Raw genomic sequence first — 20640 nt, forward strand, 5'->3', positions numbered from 1 at the left:
CCATGAGAAAATTACACAGCTGGCATGCTATGCACATGGACACCCCTGAATGTGAGCCTTTAAAGAAAATAATGTCAAATTGTGACTTATACAGAATATGCACACAATCAGTCATCCATCAAAGAAAATTTCAATACAAGACTGGCTAATTTTAAGCCACAACTCTGTCATAAAACACATACACACATACTCCATTAAGTGATAACCTGGCAAAATTTCAAGTGGCCATAAACCCTGAGAACACTGCTGCCTATGCACAACTGTTCACAGAAACCCTACACAAACATATTAATAGCTGCATATAAGCAGCTGGACTAACCAGGAAGTAGTACAGAGCTAACTCAAAAAACAAGCTACCCTGGTAGAAACACAAAATCAATAGGCTGTACAACAAAGAAAAAACTCATGGCAAAAATTAGAAGGTGCAGCACCAAGCAGGATTAAAGCACTCTCATCAAACTAAACAACAATTCAGAAGACAAAACAGTCTACCAAAACCAAATTTGAGGTAAATGTTGCCTTCCCAGGCCAAGGACAAAGTACAGTTTTGTACCTACCATAAATGTAGATGTTCAAGTGTATTCACTGCTGCAGTCATTACACTTGGGTTATCCTGCTGTCAGGCGGTCCCGCAGTCGGCCAGAGTTCCAAAGTCTTGGTCCGGCATCGGTTGCTGTCACTTCTTCCCTGACGTCAGTGCACCAGGGGTATATAAGATGCAGCCGACGCCATTTTCTTCAGTTTTTCTTGCCCCAGATGTCAGGTGCCCCCAAATAGGTATGCAATACATTTTGGTAATAAAACATACATAAAAAATAAAAACAATACCTTCAATTACAAGCAAATACACCACATAGGTTGTATAGGGTAGAAAGGTATAGATAAGTCCCAGCTAAGAAAGAGGGGATGGAGGGAGGGTAACCTGGACTGCAGCAGTGAATACACTCGAACATCTACATTTATGGTAGGTACAAAACTGTACTATGTTCATGTTTCACTGCTGCAGTCATTACACTTGGGTTGAATCCCAAAGCTGAGGTTGGGTGGCTGGGTCTATAAGGATTCGAGTGTGGCTATGAGGCCCTGCAGCACTGCAGTGGCAAAGCCAGCTCTGGATTTAGAGTAAAGAGGCAAGTGGTAATGCTTGGTAAAGGTGTGCACTGAATTCCAAGTTGCAGCTTCCAAAATATCCTTGGTAGGTACTCCTCTAAGGTAGGCAGTTGAAGTGGCTGTTGCCCTGGTGGAATGTGGCCTAATGTTGCTAAGTACAGTTTTTCCATGCTGTGTGTAGCAGAAATGGATACAGTGTCCTATCCACTTTTAAATGGTCTGCTTTGAAATAGCCTTTCCCTGTGATCCTGTAGCATATGCTACAAACAATTGCTCAGTTTTCCTGAAAGCTTTTGTTTTGTCCAAGTAGAAGCGTAACTGCCTGTGTATGTCCAATGAGTGCAGAAGGCTCTCCCCTTTAATCTGGGGATTTGGATAAAATGTTGGCAAGTGAATAGTTTGGTTAAGAGCCACACTGGATACCACCTTTGGCATAAATGTAGGGTTTGTTCTTAAAGAAACCCTGTCCTGATGAAAGGTTCCACTGCCATTAGTGCCTGTAACTCTGAGACTCTTCGTGCTGAGGTTATTGCCAGAAGCAGAGCAGTTTTCCATGACACATATTTTAATTCTGCTGAATTGGCTGGCTCAAAAGGAGGTAAAGTTAGTTTTTCCAAGACAAAGTTGAGGTCCCAAGTTGGTGTTGGTGCTCTCCGGGGCGGTCTTATGTTTTTAGCCCCTCTGAGGTACTGTTTTAATAATGGATGAGAGAAAATAGGAGGATCCATGTTGTAATGAGCTGAGATGGCAGAGGCGTGGATCTTAATGGATGAGAAGGATAGGCCTTTGTCCAGCATCTCAGTTAAATATTGTAATATCTGAGGGATATTAGGAACAAGAGGGTCAAAGCTTTGAGCCTGGTTCCAGGTGCAGAATCTCTTCCACTTTTCTGAATAGGATTTCCTGATGCTGGGCCTCCTGACCTCCAAAATGACATCCATAACAGCTTTAGAGAGAGGTGTTGGTTGCTTGGCTAAGTAATCTGCCATGCAGCCAGGTTTAAGGTTTTGAGCTGGCTGTGCAGGATCTGATTGTTTTGTTGCGTCAGAAGATGACGAATTTGAGGTAAAATCCATGCTGGGCCTTGAGCCAAGTTCTTTAAGATTGGGTACCAGTGCTGGCGTGGCCAGTCTGGGGCAATCAGGATCATTTTTGGCCTTTCTTGTCTGGCTTTTAGGAGTACCTTTGACAGGAGAGGCAGTGGTGGAAGGCATAAACATTTAGGGTTTTCCAGCTGAACGAGAGAGCATCCACTTTCCATGCTTGTGTGTGGTAAGTCCCTGTGCAGAATTTCTGTAGTTGGCAGTTCAGAGGGGAGGCAAAAAGATCTATGTCTGGGCACCCCCATTTTTGTGTCATCATGCTGAACACTTGTGGATTTAATTTCCACTCATGAGGATCCATGATGTTTCTGCTTAAGTCGTCTGCCAGAGTATTTTTCTTTCCTGGCAGGAATTGTGCTTGCAGATGAACTTGATAGGTCAGTGCTGTGTTCCACAAAGTCATGGCTTGTCTGCAGAGGGGATAGGAATGAGTGTCCCCTTGCTTGTTTATGTACCAGATAACTGTGGTGTTGTCCGTCTTTAGCAATAGTTGTCCTGGATGCAGAAGGTCCTTGAAAGCTGTTAGGGCATTTTGTACAGCTAGCACCTCTTTTTGATTGATGTGAAGATTCATTTGTTCTGCGGCCCACTTGCCTTAAATACATTTTCCTGCCATGTGTGCTCCCCAGGCATAATCCGAAGCATCTGTTGTTAGTGTCTGCCTGGCTGTGGGTAAAGTGAAAGGCTGTCCCTTGTTGTGGCTGACATGCCTGTGCCCACTATCGAAACTCCTGTTGCAGGCAGGGAATAAGTGGTATTACTGTTTCCAATCTGTGACAGTGTTGAGTCCAAACACTTTTTAGGTACCATTGTAATTTCCTCATATGCAGTCTGGCATATGGTATTAGTAGTATGCAGAATGCCATGAACCCCAAGGCCTGCAGAACTTTTCTGGCAGGGAGCTGGGTTTTTGTTGCCAACAATTGAAAGTACTGAGTCAGTTGTCTTTGCTTGTCTGGCGTGAGATAAGCCATCTGGGCCGTTGTATTTAAGCTGGCACCCAGGAATATTATCTCTTGTGAGAGCACTAGTTTTGACTTTTTTTTCTTTTACTGTGTACCCCAGGCAAATTAGCAATCTTTTTACAAATGCCAGATGCTTTAGAAGAATGTCCTTGCTCTCTGCTTGAATAAGACAGTCGTCCAAGCAGGGATATATTTGAATTCCTTTTTGTCTGCAAAATGCAATTACTGGTGCCAGGCATTTTGTGAAGACCCTGGGCGCAGTAGATAAGCCAAAGGGCAGTGCAGAGAATTGGTAATGTAATGTGCCAGCTAAGAATCTGAGGTATCTTCTGCAATTTTGTCTGATTGGGACATGCAGGTATGCCTCTTTGAGGTCCAATGTAACTAGCCAAGCCTTCTTGCCCAGCATGGGAAGAAGTTGTTGTAGTGTCAACATTTTGAATTTCGGAACATCCAGGTAAGTATTTAGAGTAGAGAGGTCCAGTATGGGTCTCCAGGCTTTGTCCTTTCTGGGGACCAAGAAAAGTCTTGAGTAAAATCCTTGTCCCTGTTGTGGCACTTTTTGAATAGCTCTCATGTCCATGAGGGCTGTAATTTGTTTTTGTGCCTCTGCCCATTGATTTTGTGGCAGGTCTGGCATTCCTTTTGGCCTTGGTAGAGTGTGAAAGTGGAACCTGTAACCTTGAGACACAATATCCAGAACCCATTTGTCTTGGGTGATTATATGTCAATTTTGTGAAAAAAGAGCTAGTTTTCCCCCTAAGGGAGTTGCCAAAAGGTAAGTGCTTGGCATGTGAAGGGGGAAGTCATTGGGACTGTTTCCTATAAGGTTGTGACTTGTCTTCTCCTCCTTTTGGGGTTGAAGCACCCCACTGTTGTGGTCTGTAAGAGCTTTGGGGCTGAGATCTGCCTCTTGGGCGTCTCTATCTGCCTCTTTGTGGTCTGTCTGACACTGGAAAGGACCAATTTTTAGAAGGCCAATTTCTGCAAAATCGAGGTGGCTGTACCTGTAAGAAATCCTTCACTGTTTGCATAGATTTTGCCTTATCCTCCATTTTCTTTAATACCTCTTCTGCCTTAACACCAAACAAGGTATCATGCTGTAAAGGAACATCCAATAATTTTGCCTTAACATGATCAGGTAAACCTTGTTCTTTTAACCAAGCATACCTTCGAATCACAGATCCAGTAACTGCGGCTCTACAAGAAGCCTCTAATGAATCAAAACCACATTGCAGAGTATGTTTTCCCACTTGTTCAGCTGCATGCAATAAATCCTGCATTTCCTTATAGTCAGGACTTTGAGCTTGTAAGCATTTTCTGTTTTAACAGAGACATTAAATATTGTTGGTATTTAAGCATGTGGAACTGGCAATTTAAAGCCCTTACTGCTAAAGTTGCAGAAGTGTAAACTTTCTTCCCCCATCTGTCTAATGCTCTAGAATCCCTGTCAGAGGAACTGGATTTTTAGCAGTGGAACCCTTTACCCCTTTGGGACCCTGGGAAATAGATTCTAGGTCAGCAACAGGGTTTTTATAAAGAAATTTGTGAGAGTCAGGGACTCTGTAGTACCTATCTGGCTTGACTGGTGCTGGGGGCAAAGAATCAGGGGTTAAACTGGATTCAGAGAACACATCATCCACAATATCTAACACAGGCGGAATAGCAAGGGGCCTGTGCTGAGGCAATAAAAGAAAATCTCTGAGCCTTTTCTTGGATTCTGAATAATCCTGGCTCTCCCAATGGAAATGCTCCCTCATGGTATGTAAAGTTTCCCCAAAAGAGTAATCCTCAGGAGGAGAGGCTGAAGGGATTGATTCTTCAGCATCAGAGTCCTCATAGGGGGGTAAAGAGTATCCCTGGTCTGACGAGGAATCAGAAGAAATGGAAACCTGGTCAGAGGAATCATAGTCTGTAACCTGCCTAGGCCTTTTATCAGGAGGGGGGTGGGGGGGTGGGGGTGGGAACCCCTGATCAGAGTAATTAGGTCTTCGGCCATTTTGAGTATCTGTTTTTTAGGCATGGAGGCCTTTCCAGGTGAATGCTGTACTTGTTTCTTTGTCTTTAATGGAGTTTTAGACTTGGTTGTTGTTTTGATGGTAAGCTGTGAAGGTCTGAAAACACCCTCAGAAGCAGATGCCTGCTCAGCGGCTCCGGTCCCATCTGAGGGGTTAATTTCCATAGGCCCAATACCTTGAGTTTCCAGAGGCCTAGTAATCTTCACGTGGGAGTTGGAGGCGGGCTGTAGCTCTGAGGTAGCGGGTGTCAGGGACTGCGAAAGTGCCTCACTGAGAAACGGCGACTGGCCTAGAAGAGGCTTCATCGTCAGTTTTGGACCTCGGATGCCTGTCCTTATTCTTTGTCTTTGTGTTTTTTATGTATTCCGGTCGTCGGTTGTTCCGACGGCATTGTATAATTGAACCTTCGGCCAAAATAATGGCATGCAAAATCAAACCAACGTTTAATAGTGCGCTTGTTAAATCTAGCACAAAACCGACAACTAGTGACGTCGTGGTCTGGGCCTAGGCATGGAATACAGTAAGAATGAAAATCCTTATGAGGTATTTGCTTCCCACAAGAAATGCAATTATTAACTTTTACTGACATCGGTCTGAGGCAAGAAAAAGTTTCCCCAGTGGGGTACTTAGCTTTATTGAAGACTTCGGTTCTGAAATTAGAATTTAAAAATCTCAGGAGTCGGACAACCGGCACTTGCGAACTGCTTTTGCTTCGGGCACTGCACGGCAAGAAAGACTGAAGAAAATGGCGTTGGCTGCATCTTATATATCCTGGCGCACTGACGTCAGGGAAGAAGCGACAGCAACTGACGCCGGACCAAGACTTTGGAACTCTGGCCGACTGCGGGACCGCCTGACGGCAGGATAACCCAAGTGTAATGAAATAGTGAAACACAATGAACATCCACAAGGCATTCTTTAGCTATGTCCGCAACCTCAAAGGCAATACACAGTTGTGTACAGAGCAGCTTATTGTAAATGAAGCCACCTATACTGAGCCAGAAGATACAGCAAACTGGCCGATAAATTCAACTCTAACGTTACCCCTCTCTCTCCCTCAAACTTCTCAGGAAATGCCATCAAATATAACTCCCCCTGCTATCACTAGGAACAGGTCCTTAATGCTCTCTCTCTCTCTCTAAGGCCAAGAACACTGCAACAATGAGCCCAGACATACCAGAATACCTTCTGAATAGAATGAAACATGACCTGGAATTGCTATTTAACTGTAGCCTCCAAATAGGCTTTGGGCCTCATGAATGGAGAACAGCAACAGTCATCCCTCTGCACAAAGGCAGGACAATTACAAACCCTTTAAGTCTAACTAGTCTTGTATGTAAAGCCATGGAAAGGAAAAATAATGATATAATAAACCTCCAGACAGTGGGACCCAACCCAATTTGGTTTCATTAAGGGCAGGTCATACCTACTCAACCTGGCAAAGCAATGAATGAGGACAAAATGGTTCACACTGCCCACCCTCACCTGGTCAAGGCATATGAAACAATACCCCACTCGGACATTGTTGACAAACTCAAGAGGTTAGGTAAAAACATGTATGTCACCTGGTGGATAGCCAAATGGCTCACGGACAGGATTCAGGAAGTTGGAATTGGGAAGTCCACCTCTACAAAGAGGCCAGTCACAAGTGGAGTCCCTCTGGGATCGGTCCTTGGACAGCTCCTTTTTGGCATTTACGCCTTTGAAGTCAAGGCCAATGTCAATAGTCTCTGGCTGACTAAATTTGTGGACGATTGCAAATTAGGAACCGTCACTGAATCCCACACTGACACACATGTTCTCCAGGAAGGGGTGACACAGACAAACAACAGGTGTCACAGCCATGGACTAAAACTAAATGCCAAGAAATGCTTAATAGTATCCATCAGGAAGTCATCCACCCTTGGTAACCATCATATTGACAATACATCCCTTAGTGTTGACCCAGAAGTCAGGGAATTAGGGACACACAGACAGTAATCTAGCCTTTGACCATCATGCGTCTACAGTAGTAAGGGAATCATTCCATATTGTGCAACTTATAAACAAAGTTATGGCATCTAGGTTCAATGAAGTCATTGTTCCACTGCATTCGGCATTAATCAAACCTATCATTGAGTACAATGCGCCCCTTTGGTATACACCTAACCAGGCATAAATAACAACATCCACAGAGATTCCTCACTAAAAGAATGCAGGGTGCAAGTAAAATGTCCTATGCAGACCGCCTCAAGGTCCTAGCTCTTTATTCTGTCTCCTACAGGCTGTTGAGGGGAGATCTATGCCTGGTATATAACTCACTGTCAGACCCCACTCTGAAGGACCTCCTGCATATCCACAAAACAAACAGCACCAGAATTACCCATTCTAAAGACTTAAACTTTGTCTGTGATATAAATAGGACCTGCTGGTGAGACAGGTATGTATCCCAGTGACTACCCCATTTCTGGAACAGGTTCCCCCATCCATGTGAAGCAGAGGTCCTACCTAACCCAATTCAACTGCAACTTTGACAAATGGATGGGGAATAGGAAATTCATCCCTAGTTTGGCACCTATATCTCTAATGGATACAGGGAACCTTGTAAATGTTTAACCTCCCAGGCTCCTGCTTGTAAATATTTCATCTCCCAAGCCCTTACACTTACCAACGGTACCAGAACTTGTTAGAGAGATTTGGGATGCATGGCTAGGCTTAATAAGGCCCTTGTGGTCATTAGCCTAGTAAACGTCTATGAACCTATGTAAAACTAACGAGAAAAATGACATTCACAGAAAAAAAGAAGAATGAAGCATATGTGATAAAATATATGTAAATGCATGGCTACATTTTTTTCTTTTGCAATACAGCATGGGCAGCACAATTCATTTGAATACTACTATGCAGAAAAATAGTGACTTATTTTGACAAGTTAGTAAACAACTCTTCCATATATCCCCAATTACATAATCTTAAGGCCATCTCTACTGGCATACAGCAATAAAGCCCTGGTTATGACCCAAGGGACCAGAGTTTCATTAGTGGTTAAGGTTGCCCGTTATAACTGGACCCAGTGGTAGGGGGGTACACAAGGTTGAGTGTGATTACCTCCTGCAGGGAAGAGGGTACAAGGACATACTTGGGTGGCACAAAAGCACCAGTGGTGACACTACTGTAGGCGGGTGTCTGAAGGATTATTACATATAGGTGGGGGTTTGTTCTCCTCACGACACTACTGCTTCCTCTTTTTTGTATCACTGGAAGGTATGGCTAATGGAAAATGCCTACTGAACTGCAACAAGACGGCTCGTCAGCTGGTTCTGTTCTACTTGTAGTGCAAAGTGCTTAGAACCCCATGTAGATACAGTACTTGTGCTGTAGGTGACACTGGAAGGCCATAAGATGCATTATAATTTTAAAATTCTCAAACCTTGTATATACGACTTCTTCCTTTCAAGTAAAGGCATGTGCAATACCATCAGAGTAAGAAACATTTAAAAACAATGCAACAAGAAAAACAACAAAATATTCAAAGAGGTGTAACAAACATGGGGCCAGATTCAAAGTGTACACGATATGTATTCAAGAACATTCTTATCCCGTTTTTTGGGCTTTCTAGTCACTCAGAAAGACAAAACTAAGTGGACATGTAGTCTACACTTTGTGGTATCCACTTTATGAATCCCTATCAATATTTAAAGTTGCAAGAATATCAGTAGGAAAACTAAAATTAGGAGGAAGGTGTGAGTTATGTCTGTGTTGTCTGTTTACTCAGAACGGTGTACACTTAGTGTAGGCATCATTGATTCCCAGAGATGGTCTTTTCTACTTCAGCTCACTCAGTCTACATCACATATGAAGTTAGTGGTAGAAAGTGACATGAAGTTAAACAGCTAATTAAAGCAGAGCTGTATCAGATGTAAAAAAAACATTTTATCAGTGAATACAAAAAATCTAAACACAGTCTTACCAGAATAAGGATTACTAGTAAGGCTTCCATCTCTTCCAGTCAACTGTGTTGTGGGTGTAGGAAATGGAATGCTATAATAATCCTGAAAAAAAATAAAACACAATCTGCAGTGACTAGAAGGTTATTTCATATAAAATAAAATGATGTACTTGATGATCACACAGTTTTTACACCACCTTAGACATAAAGAGCTGGAATACCAGAACTACGCAGAAGCAACTGGCTAAAGCAATTAAAAAAACAAAAAAACAGTACAGTAATAAAAAGCCATAAGTGGAGCCCCCAGAAGCTTGTGATTTGCTAAACAAACAGGGCAATATGGGCTTGGGGTCTACTCTGGCCTCATAGCATTTTTATGAAACCAATCCTTAAAGAACAAGGAAAGGTATTAGTCTCTTCCACACCACTACATCTATCTAATGGCAAGAGAAAATAATTATTTTTGCTACCACAGATTTTGGCTTCCATATTAAGCATTGTTTTGTGGCAGGGAAAAAGCCTTAAGGGCATCTTCTATGCAACAATTAAAAGAAATACGTGACCTAAGCTGTGGTTGATGTCCAAACAAATGCTACTGAAAATTTCCCAGCATATGCCTTCCACAGGCTAACTACATTACTCTGGTTGAGTTATGGCACCCTTAGAAGAAAGGAAACAAATGTGGCTGGGAACACTGACAAACTGCTGGATGCTAAGGCAGTGTTTGTGTGTGACATCTTAAGAGAAGTTAAAAAAAGACCACCCTTTTAAATACATAAACCAATGGATAAAGAACACAGATTCTTAAAGAATTAGTTGTGATTTCTTCTTCTGCCAATCAGATTTGGACATTTTTTTCGCAACATCCTTGCTGTCAGGCATGTATGCCAAGTGCCAGTGCATGCTAAGATAACACCACCACCAATGGCAAAAGTAATGCCAAAACTGATAGATATGGATCAATGTGGTTTGTGGAAGGTAGGCAAACATCTGACAACATTAACAGAACACTGACTTTCCAGAGGGAAACAGAATGTTAAGAAAATACCCTTGTTGTTGATGGGTCTTGATGTATAGAAAGGATTTGAGAGAGTAAGCTGCAACCTTATGAGCAGGGCAATGGAAGCATTTGCATTTCCTGAAAAAAAAAATCATAAGGCTGATTAGGAGGATATATGAGGGATTGGAAGTGAAAATTGAAGTGGGTGGGGTCCTCTCTGATGATTTCTGCTTGGGTAGAGAAACCAGACAGGGGTGTTCTCTTTCCCCTTTACTACTTGCATTATATTTAGAACCACTGGAAAAGAAAATAAGGGACTCAGAAATTCCAAGGATATAATTGGTATGGCAGTCAAGAAAAGCTGGCTGTATTTGCAGATATTTTACACCTGACACAACCAGAAAAAGACATTACCGTTGTGTGGAACATTTTGAGACAGTTTCAAATCTTTTTGGGATACAAAATTAATGAAGCTAAAACAAAGGCAATAGAGGTAAATTATGTACCCACACATGAAATGGTTTAAGAATATCCATATTTATGGGGACATGATAAAATGAAGTATTTAGGAGTATGGATTAAAAAAGATTCTAGTGTGGCAGCTAAGGATATGTGGAAAGTGACTAAACAAAAGATAATACAAAAACTGAGAAAATGGGAGTTTTGTTATATGGATATGGACAGTAAGATACAAACAGTTAAAATGTTTTAAGTCCCTTTAGCATTATACACAGATCAGGCATATTTTTATGAACCATTGTGGATAGCAATTAATAAAGAGCTGAAGGACTTTATCCGGGAGGGGAAGATGGCAAGAGTCAAGTGGGATAAGCTGATTATTCCAGTACTACTACTTCTTTTGCCTTTTCCTGGTCAGGGGTCACCACAGCGGTTCACCTGACCGCTCATGATTGGCAGTGGAGTTTTATAGTGTCGAGATGTCAGCCCGGCGCCCAACCTTCCACAGAAGGCACACACACGCACTCATACCCAAGGCCAATTTAGAGTGTCCAATCCACCTACAGCATATGTCTTTGGGATGTGGGAGGAAACTGAAGCACCTGGAGGAAACTCAAGTGACCACAGGGAGGACATGCAGACTCCGCACAGAAGGCACCCTAGCCGAGGAGTGAACCTGAGAACCTCTTGCTGTGAGGCGGCAACGCTAACCGCTGCACCACAGAGGCCGCCCCGATTATTCCAGTACAACAGGGCATATTGCGATTACCTAGTTTGAAGGTGTATTTCAGAGCTACACAGTTAAGACACAGCACAAGCAGAAAACTATAATTCAAAGTGGAAAGGGATAATTATGAAATGGGGGGGGGGCCCAAGAAACAAGGAGAGACTGGGATTTTGGATGCAGGCCTTTAAGAACAACAATCATACAGAATATTACATCCATAAAGTAGCAGAAAGTATTCTAAGAACTAAACCAACACAGGAATGGAGAAAGGAGATTCTGCTGAAAAGGATGATTGTAATTAGGGATGCAGACAACAGGCAAGTGGGGCTGGAATTTATTGGAGAAAAATGGAAAGGAACTATGGTAGTGGGAGCAAATAACTAGAGAGGGAATGCTGACAGAATGGGAAGACACCAAGAATTTATTTGGACTGCAGGTTAGAGATTGTCTTCCCTTATCAGGGATTGATAGAGTACAGGCAAAGAAAAGAAATAGATGGGTCCTAAATGAAAGACCAGCACTGGTAGAGTTTTTAAGAGACTCTGGAACAGAAGCTGCTATTAAAAAATAAATAATTAGTAAAGCATATAAAATACTGCATGATAACTATAAGAATCAGAGGAGATTAGAAATGATTGGGAAGAGAGATTGGATAAACAATTCACAAAGAAACAATGGGAGAATATGTGTGCGTGTCCCAAATAAGCAACAAAATCTAGAAGATTTAGGATTTTTGCCTGGAAATTTTTAGATCAATATTTTTATACTCCAAGTAGGCTTCATAGAATTTTTCCTCAGGCAGAAAACAGCAAATGTTGGAGGTATGAGGGGGAAGAAAGAGGTAACTGGAAACATTTTCTGGGAGTGCGGTGAGTTGGTGGATTTTAAGGATTCCCTGTGGGATGCACTGTCAGAGATGCTGGGTGGGCAGACTGGTTTAAAAAGGGAGATAATTTTTATGAGCTATGATACAAAATCGGAACTGCTTAGACATGGGTAAAGCCTTGCTGTGTCTTATAATGGTGGCTGCCAAAAAAAAGCGATTACCAGAAAATGGAAATCAAAATATAAGCCAACTATACCAGAAGTAGTGAATATCATAACAGAGATAAAACAAATGGAATTGAGATCTTTAGAAAAGAGTAGGAGCAAACTACACAGGAAAAAGTGGGAATATAAAAGGTGGAAGGACTTAAATGAGCTATTTAATGTTTGAGTGAGAAAGATTGGGTAGATTACAAGTGATGTATAATATTTGCAACTGGCAGTGTGTCAGTATGGTTTGTGATGTAAAATGCTTGCAACTAGGATTGTATCGGTGTGGTTTGCTTTCATTTATGTAAATGCATGAATACCTATGTAATAAGTGATGGTTTACTAAAGATGTTTCTTGTTTAAAAAAAAGGCAGGAATTGAATAATGTATGTAATGTTGCTTAGGTTATACGATATATAGCAATATATGTGAAGTATAATGTTTATGTTAATACAGTTTGATTACTTTTACATGAATGTAAATTTGCTTATGTCACAAGTGATAATTCAATAAAGGGGTTTGACAAAAAAAAAAAAAAGACAACTACAATAGCAGAGCACCTAAGACTGCAGCACATCCCATAACACTGACTAAGAACACTTACTCAAAACAAAAAATTAAGTAAAATAATGAAGATGTGATGCTCATTCGGTTAAACAAACAATAAGTACATATACACTTTATAGTCTTGAAAGAATTTAAACAAGTGAAATTTTTTGGGGTGGGAACAAGGAGGCACATTTTTGAATCAAAACTGCTCCCTGTTGGGTCCCATGGTTGGGACCCCACCAGGCCTGAACTTGGGGTTGGCTTGCCATTTTCTTGTAAATTTTTACTTTCTGGTCTTAGTGCTCTTAGCTTTACTCTGAGATGCTGGAAAAGATCATGTCTTTGCGAGGCAGCTCTTACTGAACCTAGCTGGGGGGACCTGCAGAAAGTCTGTCTCTGCATTGTCTTTGCCTCTTCCCTACAGTTTCTTGAATACAGTTTGGGTTTGGAGTTCAGTGAGGAAATTCTTGTTTAGGGGGCATTAAGAATTTCTGCTTTAACATGCTCTGGCAGAGACTGTTTTCTTAGCCACGCATGTCTCCTAATTACTTTACTTGAAGCAGCTGCCCTGCTTGATGCTTACAAGGCATCAAAGCCATGCTTGGGAGAGTTCTTGGTAAGCAGAGAGATGGCACTGCATAAATCCAGCAACTCTTTCTGGACACCTTACTCTCCATCCCCTCTACCTTTTGTTTCATCTGATCGAACAGGGTCTCCTGGTATTTAACCACATGAAATAGAAGTTATGTACTCATCATAACTTGGCATCTGTGTTGTCCAATTTCATTATGCATCACAATGGGATCTTCGGATCAGACTTGGCCATTTCTTCCACACATACGATCAGAGTCTGAAACTCCTCCCTCTCCTATAATGCCTACCTCCTCTTCAAACTCTCAGATTGAGTTTGCTGCCCCTTCCTAAAGGTAGAACAATACAGCTAGACAAAGAAAGCAGCCAAACTAGGAACCAGTGGGTTCATTTAGCCTCCATATTGCTCTCAGCTGTAACAGGAAGGGGGAAGGAGGGTGGGATGCAATGCATAATGAAACTGGACAACACAGATGTCAAGCTATGGTGAGTAATTAACTTCTAATCTGATGATGTCCATTTCATTATGCATCACGAATGGGTTAGAGTCCCCAGCTACACAAACCATTGGAGGACCTCAAATGCCTGAGCACCACGGAACCAAAGGATGCTCTGTTCCTGGAAATAATGTCCAACTTGTAGTGAGATACAAATGTACGAGCTGTAGACCAAGTAGCTGCAACGCAAATTTCATCATTTAAAGGTCTTGCAGAGAAGGACGATGAAGTAGACATCGACTTGGTAGAGTGGACTCTAACTGGATGAGGGAGTTGCTTGCCTTGCTGAGAATAAATTGCAGAGAAACAATCCATAATTCATTTGGCTAAGGTGACCTTGGATACAAGCCTGACCTAACCTATTTGGAGAAAATCCAATAAACAACTGTTCAGATTTCCTGTGTGTATTAGTTCTGTGCCACTAAAAATGCAACTGTCTGTGTACATACAAGGAATGTAGCATGTATTTGCCTTTATTATGGTACATGGAGAAAAATACAAGTGAATAGTATGCTTAAAGTTTGCATCTGAGGCAACCTTTGGTATGAAGGAAGGATTGGGTCTAAGCAAAACTATCTCTGAAGAAATTTATAACTGGTGGTTGAGAATGTGAATATATGTAAAGGCTGCCAGCCTAGCTAGATAGAATTTTGAAGATAATTATGGCATTTGTAAATATTAATGTAAGCCACAGGCTTGTTCTCTTAAATGTGAAAAGACTGTATTGGATGTTGAACTGCAAAAAAATGTAACAGTGCACTCTGCTGCAAGAAAGCTGAGAAGTTAAGCATTTCATGACCGTCTTTGATCTCAGGGCTCGGAGCCAAGATGACTGGATGAAGGAATTCTGGCTATTGTTTTGAGACCAGAGTTAATTGCTAGAATTTGCATGTATAATTTATTTTATTGCTCTGGCTTCCTGATCAGCTGCAAGATCAAAAGGGCTATTAAGTTCTGAGTTTCTGTTAGCCTGGGAACCAGAAAGAAATGATGTAATCTGAAATGAATCAGTGGCACTGTGTTATCAATTTAAGGACAGAAAGAATGAGTGCATTTCAGCATTTGTCTTGAGAACATCCAACTCACCAGCACTGCCTATGCTCTATATGTAAGTTTATTTTAGAATGGTGTTTTCGCTTAGGAACTAGGAAGATTAGATTAGTTTTTTTCTGTACTGATGTCAGAACTTTTCCACTGTATTATTTTAAGCATTTCTCTGTAATCTCTGAACTCTTGACTAGCATTGTGTAGTAAGAAATATTGTCGTGTTTTATTATTATTAAATATTTTTAAAACTTTCAACTGTGGCTGTTTTGTGTAAAGATAATCTAAGCTCTAAGAGTACATTGCATGTATTTAGTGATACTGGCCAAGCCACTCCAATACGCCTTGACTGTTCAGTTGCACTTACCATTTGGATAATAATATCGCACAGTAATAATTGGATACCTGTTAAGGGCTTTTTTAGTAGCTGATAAATATTAGTGGGTGGTGGCAAGTGGTACTACCGTACAGTCTGGGTAAAAGGGGCACAGTTGGAAAACCTGTGCCAGCCTTCCCCAAGAGTGTCTATGTGGTCGTGGACAACTATTATCTTAAAGTGTGTGTGTCAGCTACTTGGGCAGGGACACGAAGCACTGGTTGGACAGAGAGGGTGCTGGAGGTTTTAGCTTGCCCACTAGGCTGAGATCTGGACCCTATAGCTGTGTCAGTGAGGAGTCTTACTGGGGACCTGGAGAGAAAGGGAGAAACCAGCCCCAGACTGACTGTGATCTCTGTGTGCTCTTAAGGGAAATTGTACTCTACTGTGTGTGTACTTATTATCCTTCCCCTATATGGACACCCATCACTAGTGTTAGTGGTGAGGATTGAAGCTCCTTGATTGCTGGGCCAGTGCATGGGCGCCACAGAGAACACGGAGTTTGAAATTCTGACACTCTTCTAGCTGAAGTAATGGCCGCTAGGAAGTCAGTCTTCCAGGACAAAAATTTTAACTCACATGAGCTAACAGGTTCGAAAGGCTTCTGGGTAAGTCCCTGAAGAACCAAGATAAGATTCCAAGGAGGAAAAGGGTCTTTAATCAGAGAACTGAGATGAAAAAACCCTTTCATAAAAGCCTGACATAGCTTATAAGTGTAAATAGTGGAGCAAAGTTAACCCTCCTTCCCTACATGGAAATTCATGATAGCAGCAAGCTGCGACTTTATAGTGGAAAAACTAGCTCTGTGTTGGAAAAGTGAGATAAGACACACAAGGATGTCTGGGACTGAAGCAGAAAAGGGGGTCAATATTCCTCTATGCAGCTTAAATAGAAAAACTCTCCCACTTGCTACAGTATACTTTCTTGGTGGAGAACTTTGGAGAAGCAAGAATAATTTCGCAGACTGGGGAAGCTAGCCAGGACTTTTGTAAAATCACTGAAGGGGAAACCATGCCTGATGAGGCCAGTAAGGGGCAATGAGGATTAGATTGGCCTTCAACCAATTTGCTTTCTGTAGAACTTTGGGTATCAGGGGAATCACAGGATAAACATACAGGAGACTCAGGGGCCAATCGTGGACTACAGCATCTTTAGGTGTCTCCCCCAAGGTGGATGAGAGCAACGTACTTGCTGCTCTTGTTGTTCAGGGGAGAAGCAAATAGGTCGCAGCAAGGTGGACCCAAATGGCTGAATATTTGATTCGCTACTGATTGATTCAGAGACCAGTCATGTGGAGTTGAGATCGATCTGCTCAGTTTCTCTGACAGAACTTTGGACTCTGCCAGAATATGCGATGTAATGAGAAAGTGGTTTGAAGGAGTCGCCCATTCCCAAACCCTCATGGCTTTCCTGCACAACAGGTTCCCGCTTGCTTGTTGATGTACCAAACCATCGACATGTAGTCTGTCAAGATTGCAACTTTCCCCAGAGGAAGGCCACCCTGAAAATCTTGCAATGGGAGCAGGACCGCCCTCCTGTACACTTATGGGCAATTCGGCCTCTGTTGTGGACCACATGACTTGGACCATCTTTCCCTGAAAATGCCCACACCCCAACAGGGAGCCATCCGTGGTCACCATGGCCACAGGAGGGGGAAGAATAAAAGGTCTGCTGAGATGGAGATAGTCTGTAAGGATCCACCACTGCAGAAGAGGCCTGCAAATCTTAGTGAGTCTGGTTGGGGTTGACCACGGATGGCACAAAATAGAGAATTGCACTGCTATGGTCCAGTGGAGAACTTGCATAAAGAACCAGGCTAGGGGCACTAGAAGAATGGCAGCTGACATGGTTCCTAGAGCCATGAGAACCAGTCGAGCTGGTGGAGTCGGGGTGTCTAGCAAAAGTTGAACCCGCTGTCTCAAGGATATTATTTTTGGGAAGGCAGGGCTGCTATCTGTGTGACTGTGTTTAACTGTGTCCCTATGAATGCGATATCTTGTACAGGAGTCATCCGGATTTCGCCGTATTCACTGTGATTCCCAGGCGATGGAAGAGGTACAACATAACCTAAACAGCCTTAAGTAGTTGATGCCTTGTGGGTGCCGTAAGGAGCCAATCGCCCAGGTAAGGAAAAGTACAGTTGTGTACACTTACCATAAATGTAGATGTTCAAGTGTATTCACTGTTGCAAGTTATTACATTTGGGTAATCTGCTTCCAGGTTGCCCTCAGTCGGCCTGATTAATAAAGTCTTGGGTCTTGCGTCAGTTGCTGTCTCGTCTTCCATGACGTCAGGTCGTCAGAGGTATAAAACATGCAGCCGACACCATTACATCAGTTTTTCTTGCCCCAGATGTCAGGTGTCCCCCTAATGGGGAGCAATTAAACATAAAAACACAAAGGTATACCTCCAACAAAAAAGCAAATACAACAAAAAGGCTTTTAAGCATAGTAAAGGAAAGCAGAGGAATATCCAAAATAAGTTAGGGGGCAGGAGGTAGGGTAACCGGGACTGCAACAGTGAATACACTCTAACATCTACACATATGGTAAGTGTACACAACTGTTCTATGTTCTTCGTGTTTCACTGTTGCAGTCATTACATTTGGGTAGATTCCCAAAGCTATGGTTGGGAGGAGGAGTTTAGATAGCATTAGGACCAGCTATAAGGTCCTGCAAGACTGCAGTGGCAAAGCCAGCTCTGGATTTAGAGAAAATTTGCAAATGATGATGCTTGGTAAAAGTATGTACAGAACTCCAGGTTGCAGCTTCTAGGATGTCCCTGGTAGGAACACCTCTGAGAAGGGCTATAGAAGTAGATGCAGCCCTGGTGGAGTGAGGTCTGATCCCCTGGGGGATAGGTTTTCCATGGTGCTTATAGTAGAAAAAAATGCAATGGCTTATCCATTTAGAAATGGATGGTTTTGAAATAGCCTTCCTCTCTGCCCCTGCAGCAAATGCTACCAGCAGTTCAGATTTTCTTTGAGGTTTAGTCCTGTCCAAGTAGAATCTAAGTTGTCTGTGCACATCCAAGGAATGCAGAATCCATTCCTCTTTGTTCTGTGGATTGGGAAAGAAGGTTGGCAAATGAATGGACTGATTAAGAGCCACACTGGATACCACCTTGGGCATGAAGGATGGATTGGTTCTGAGTGACACCCTGTCTGCATGAAAGATGATGAAAGGCTCCACTGCCATAAAGGCCTGTAATTCAGATACCCTTCTAGCTGAAGTGATTGCTAAAAGGAAAGCTGTTTTCCAAGAAAGAAATTTTAAGTCTGCAGTAGCAGCTGGCTCATTTCTCCAATACAAAGTTAAGGTCCCAGGCTGGGGTTGGAGCTCTCCTGGGTGGTCTCAAATTTTTGGCCCCTCTGAGGTACTTCTTGAGCAGTGGATGAGAGAAGAGGGGAGGTTCAGTGTTATAATGAGCTGAAATGGCTGAGGCGTGGATTTTAATGGAGAAAAAAAGACAGGCCCTTGTGAAGCATCTCAGTTAAGTATTGTAAAATCTGAGGTAAATTGGGCGCTGCTGTGCTCATCCCTTGAGATGGGTTCCAGACACAGAATCTTTTCTATTTTTCAGAATAAAATTTTCTAGTACTAGGCCTCCTTGCCTCTAAGATGACATCCATCACAGGTTTGCTGAGGAATGGTAAGGGAGAGTAAGTAATTAGCCAGGCTGCAAGGTTCAGTGTTGGAAGCTGAGGGTGCAGAATCTGGCTCTCCTGATGAGACAGCAGGGAAGGAGTCTGAGGCAGGTGCCATGGAGATAACCGTGACACCCTGCGCAGGAGGGGGCACCAGTGTTGGCGCGGCCAGTCTGGAGCAATCAAAATCATCCTTGGTTTGTCCTGTTTGACTTTTAGTAGTACTTTGGAGAGCAGAGGCAGCGGGGGAAAGGCATAGACGGATAGGTTTTTCCAGCTGAAGGACAGAGCATCCACTTTCCAGGCTTGTTTGTGGGGAGTCCTTGTGCAAAATTTGTCCAACTGGTAGTTCTGGGGGGAGGCAAACAGGACTATATCTGGGCTCCCCCATTTGCTTGTCAACATGCTGAAAATCCTTGGCTCCAGTTTCCACTTGTGTGGGTCCATGAATTTTCTGCTTAGTCTGTCTGCCAGTGTATTTCATTTTCCTGGCAGGAATTGAGCTTGTAGGTGCACTTGGTAGCTCAAGGCTGTGTTTCACAATGCCCATGGCTAGTCTGCAGAGGGGGTAAGAATATGTACCCCCCTGCTTGTTTATGTACCACATAACCGTGGTGTTGTCCATCTTTACCATTAGTTGTCCTGGAAGAATGTAGTCCTTGAAGGCTGTCAGAGCATTCTGTACATCTAACATTTCTTTTTGATTGATATGCAGGTGCATTTGACTTGGGTTCCATTTGCCCTAAATGCACTTCCCTGCCAGGTGAACCCCCCATGCAATAGTCTGATGGATCTGTTGTTATGGTTTGGGCAGCAGGGGGTGGCGTGAAAGGAAGTCCCTTGTTTTGGTGGCAGGCCTCTGCCCACCAAAGGAACTCTAGGCGTAGACAAGGTAATGACAAGAATCATTGTTTCTAGGCTGTGAGAATGTTGACTCCATAGGCTTTTTAGATACCGCTGTAGTTTCCTCATATGCAGTCTTGCATATGGAATTAGAAGAATGCAGGAGGCTATGAACCCCAAAGGCTTGCAGTGTTTGTCTTGCAGACAGCAGGGCTTTTGTGGCCACTTGTTTGAAGTAGGTTGCCAAATGAGTTTGCTTTTCTGGCGTGAGGTAAGCCATCTGGGAAGTTGCACTCAAGCTTGTTCCCAGGAATGTAATTTGTTGACAGGGTACCAGTTGTAATTTCTTTTCATTTATGGTGTACCCCAGACAAGTTAGAACCCTTTTTACAAACGCCAGATGATTGAAAAATATGTCCTGGCTTTCTGCCTGAATTAGACAATCATCCAGGTATGGGTATATTTGGATACTTCTTTGCCTGCAAAATGCAATAACTGGAGCTAGGCACTTTGTGAATACCCTGGGCGCAGTAGATAAGCCAAAGGGCAGTGCCGAGAACTGATAGCACGTGTAGCCAGCTTTGAAACGTAGGTATCTTCTGCAAGATTCCCTGATTGGGATGTGCAGGTATGCTTCTTTTAAATCTAGTGTTGCCAACCAAGCATCTTTGCCTAGCATAGGAAGTAACTGGTGAAGAGTCAGCATCTTGAATTTTGGAATCTCCAAGAAGGTGTTTAGAGTAGACAGG

At 42.7% G+C, this 20640-nt stretch overlaps 1 protein-coding gene across 1 annotated transcript in view; it reads right to left on the reverse strand.

Moving 5' to 3' along the window:
- Positions 1–20640, reverse strand: part of UBAP2L (ubiquitin associated protein 2 like) — a gene marked incomplete in the record, with an annotated part of 3970948 nt that overhangs the window by 662353 nt on the left and 3287955 nt on the right. Inside the window, 1 exon segment of the mRNA XM_044080639.1 lies at positions 9146–9227. Within this exon segment, the coding sequence (XP_043936574.1) occupies positions 9146–9227 (82 nt within the window).

The sequence above is a fragment of the Protopterus annectens genome, chromosome 8.part0 (assembly GCF_019279795.1).
Source record: "Protopterus annectens isolate FY-2018-M chromosome 8.part0, PAN1.0, whole genome shotgun sequence".
NCBI classification, from domain to species: Eukaryota; Metazoa; Chordata; order Ceratodontiformes; family Protopteridae; genus Protopterus; species Protopterus annectens.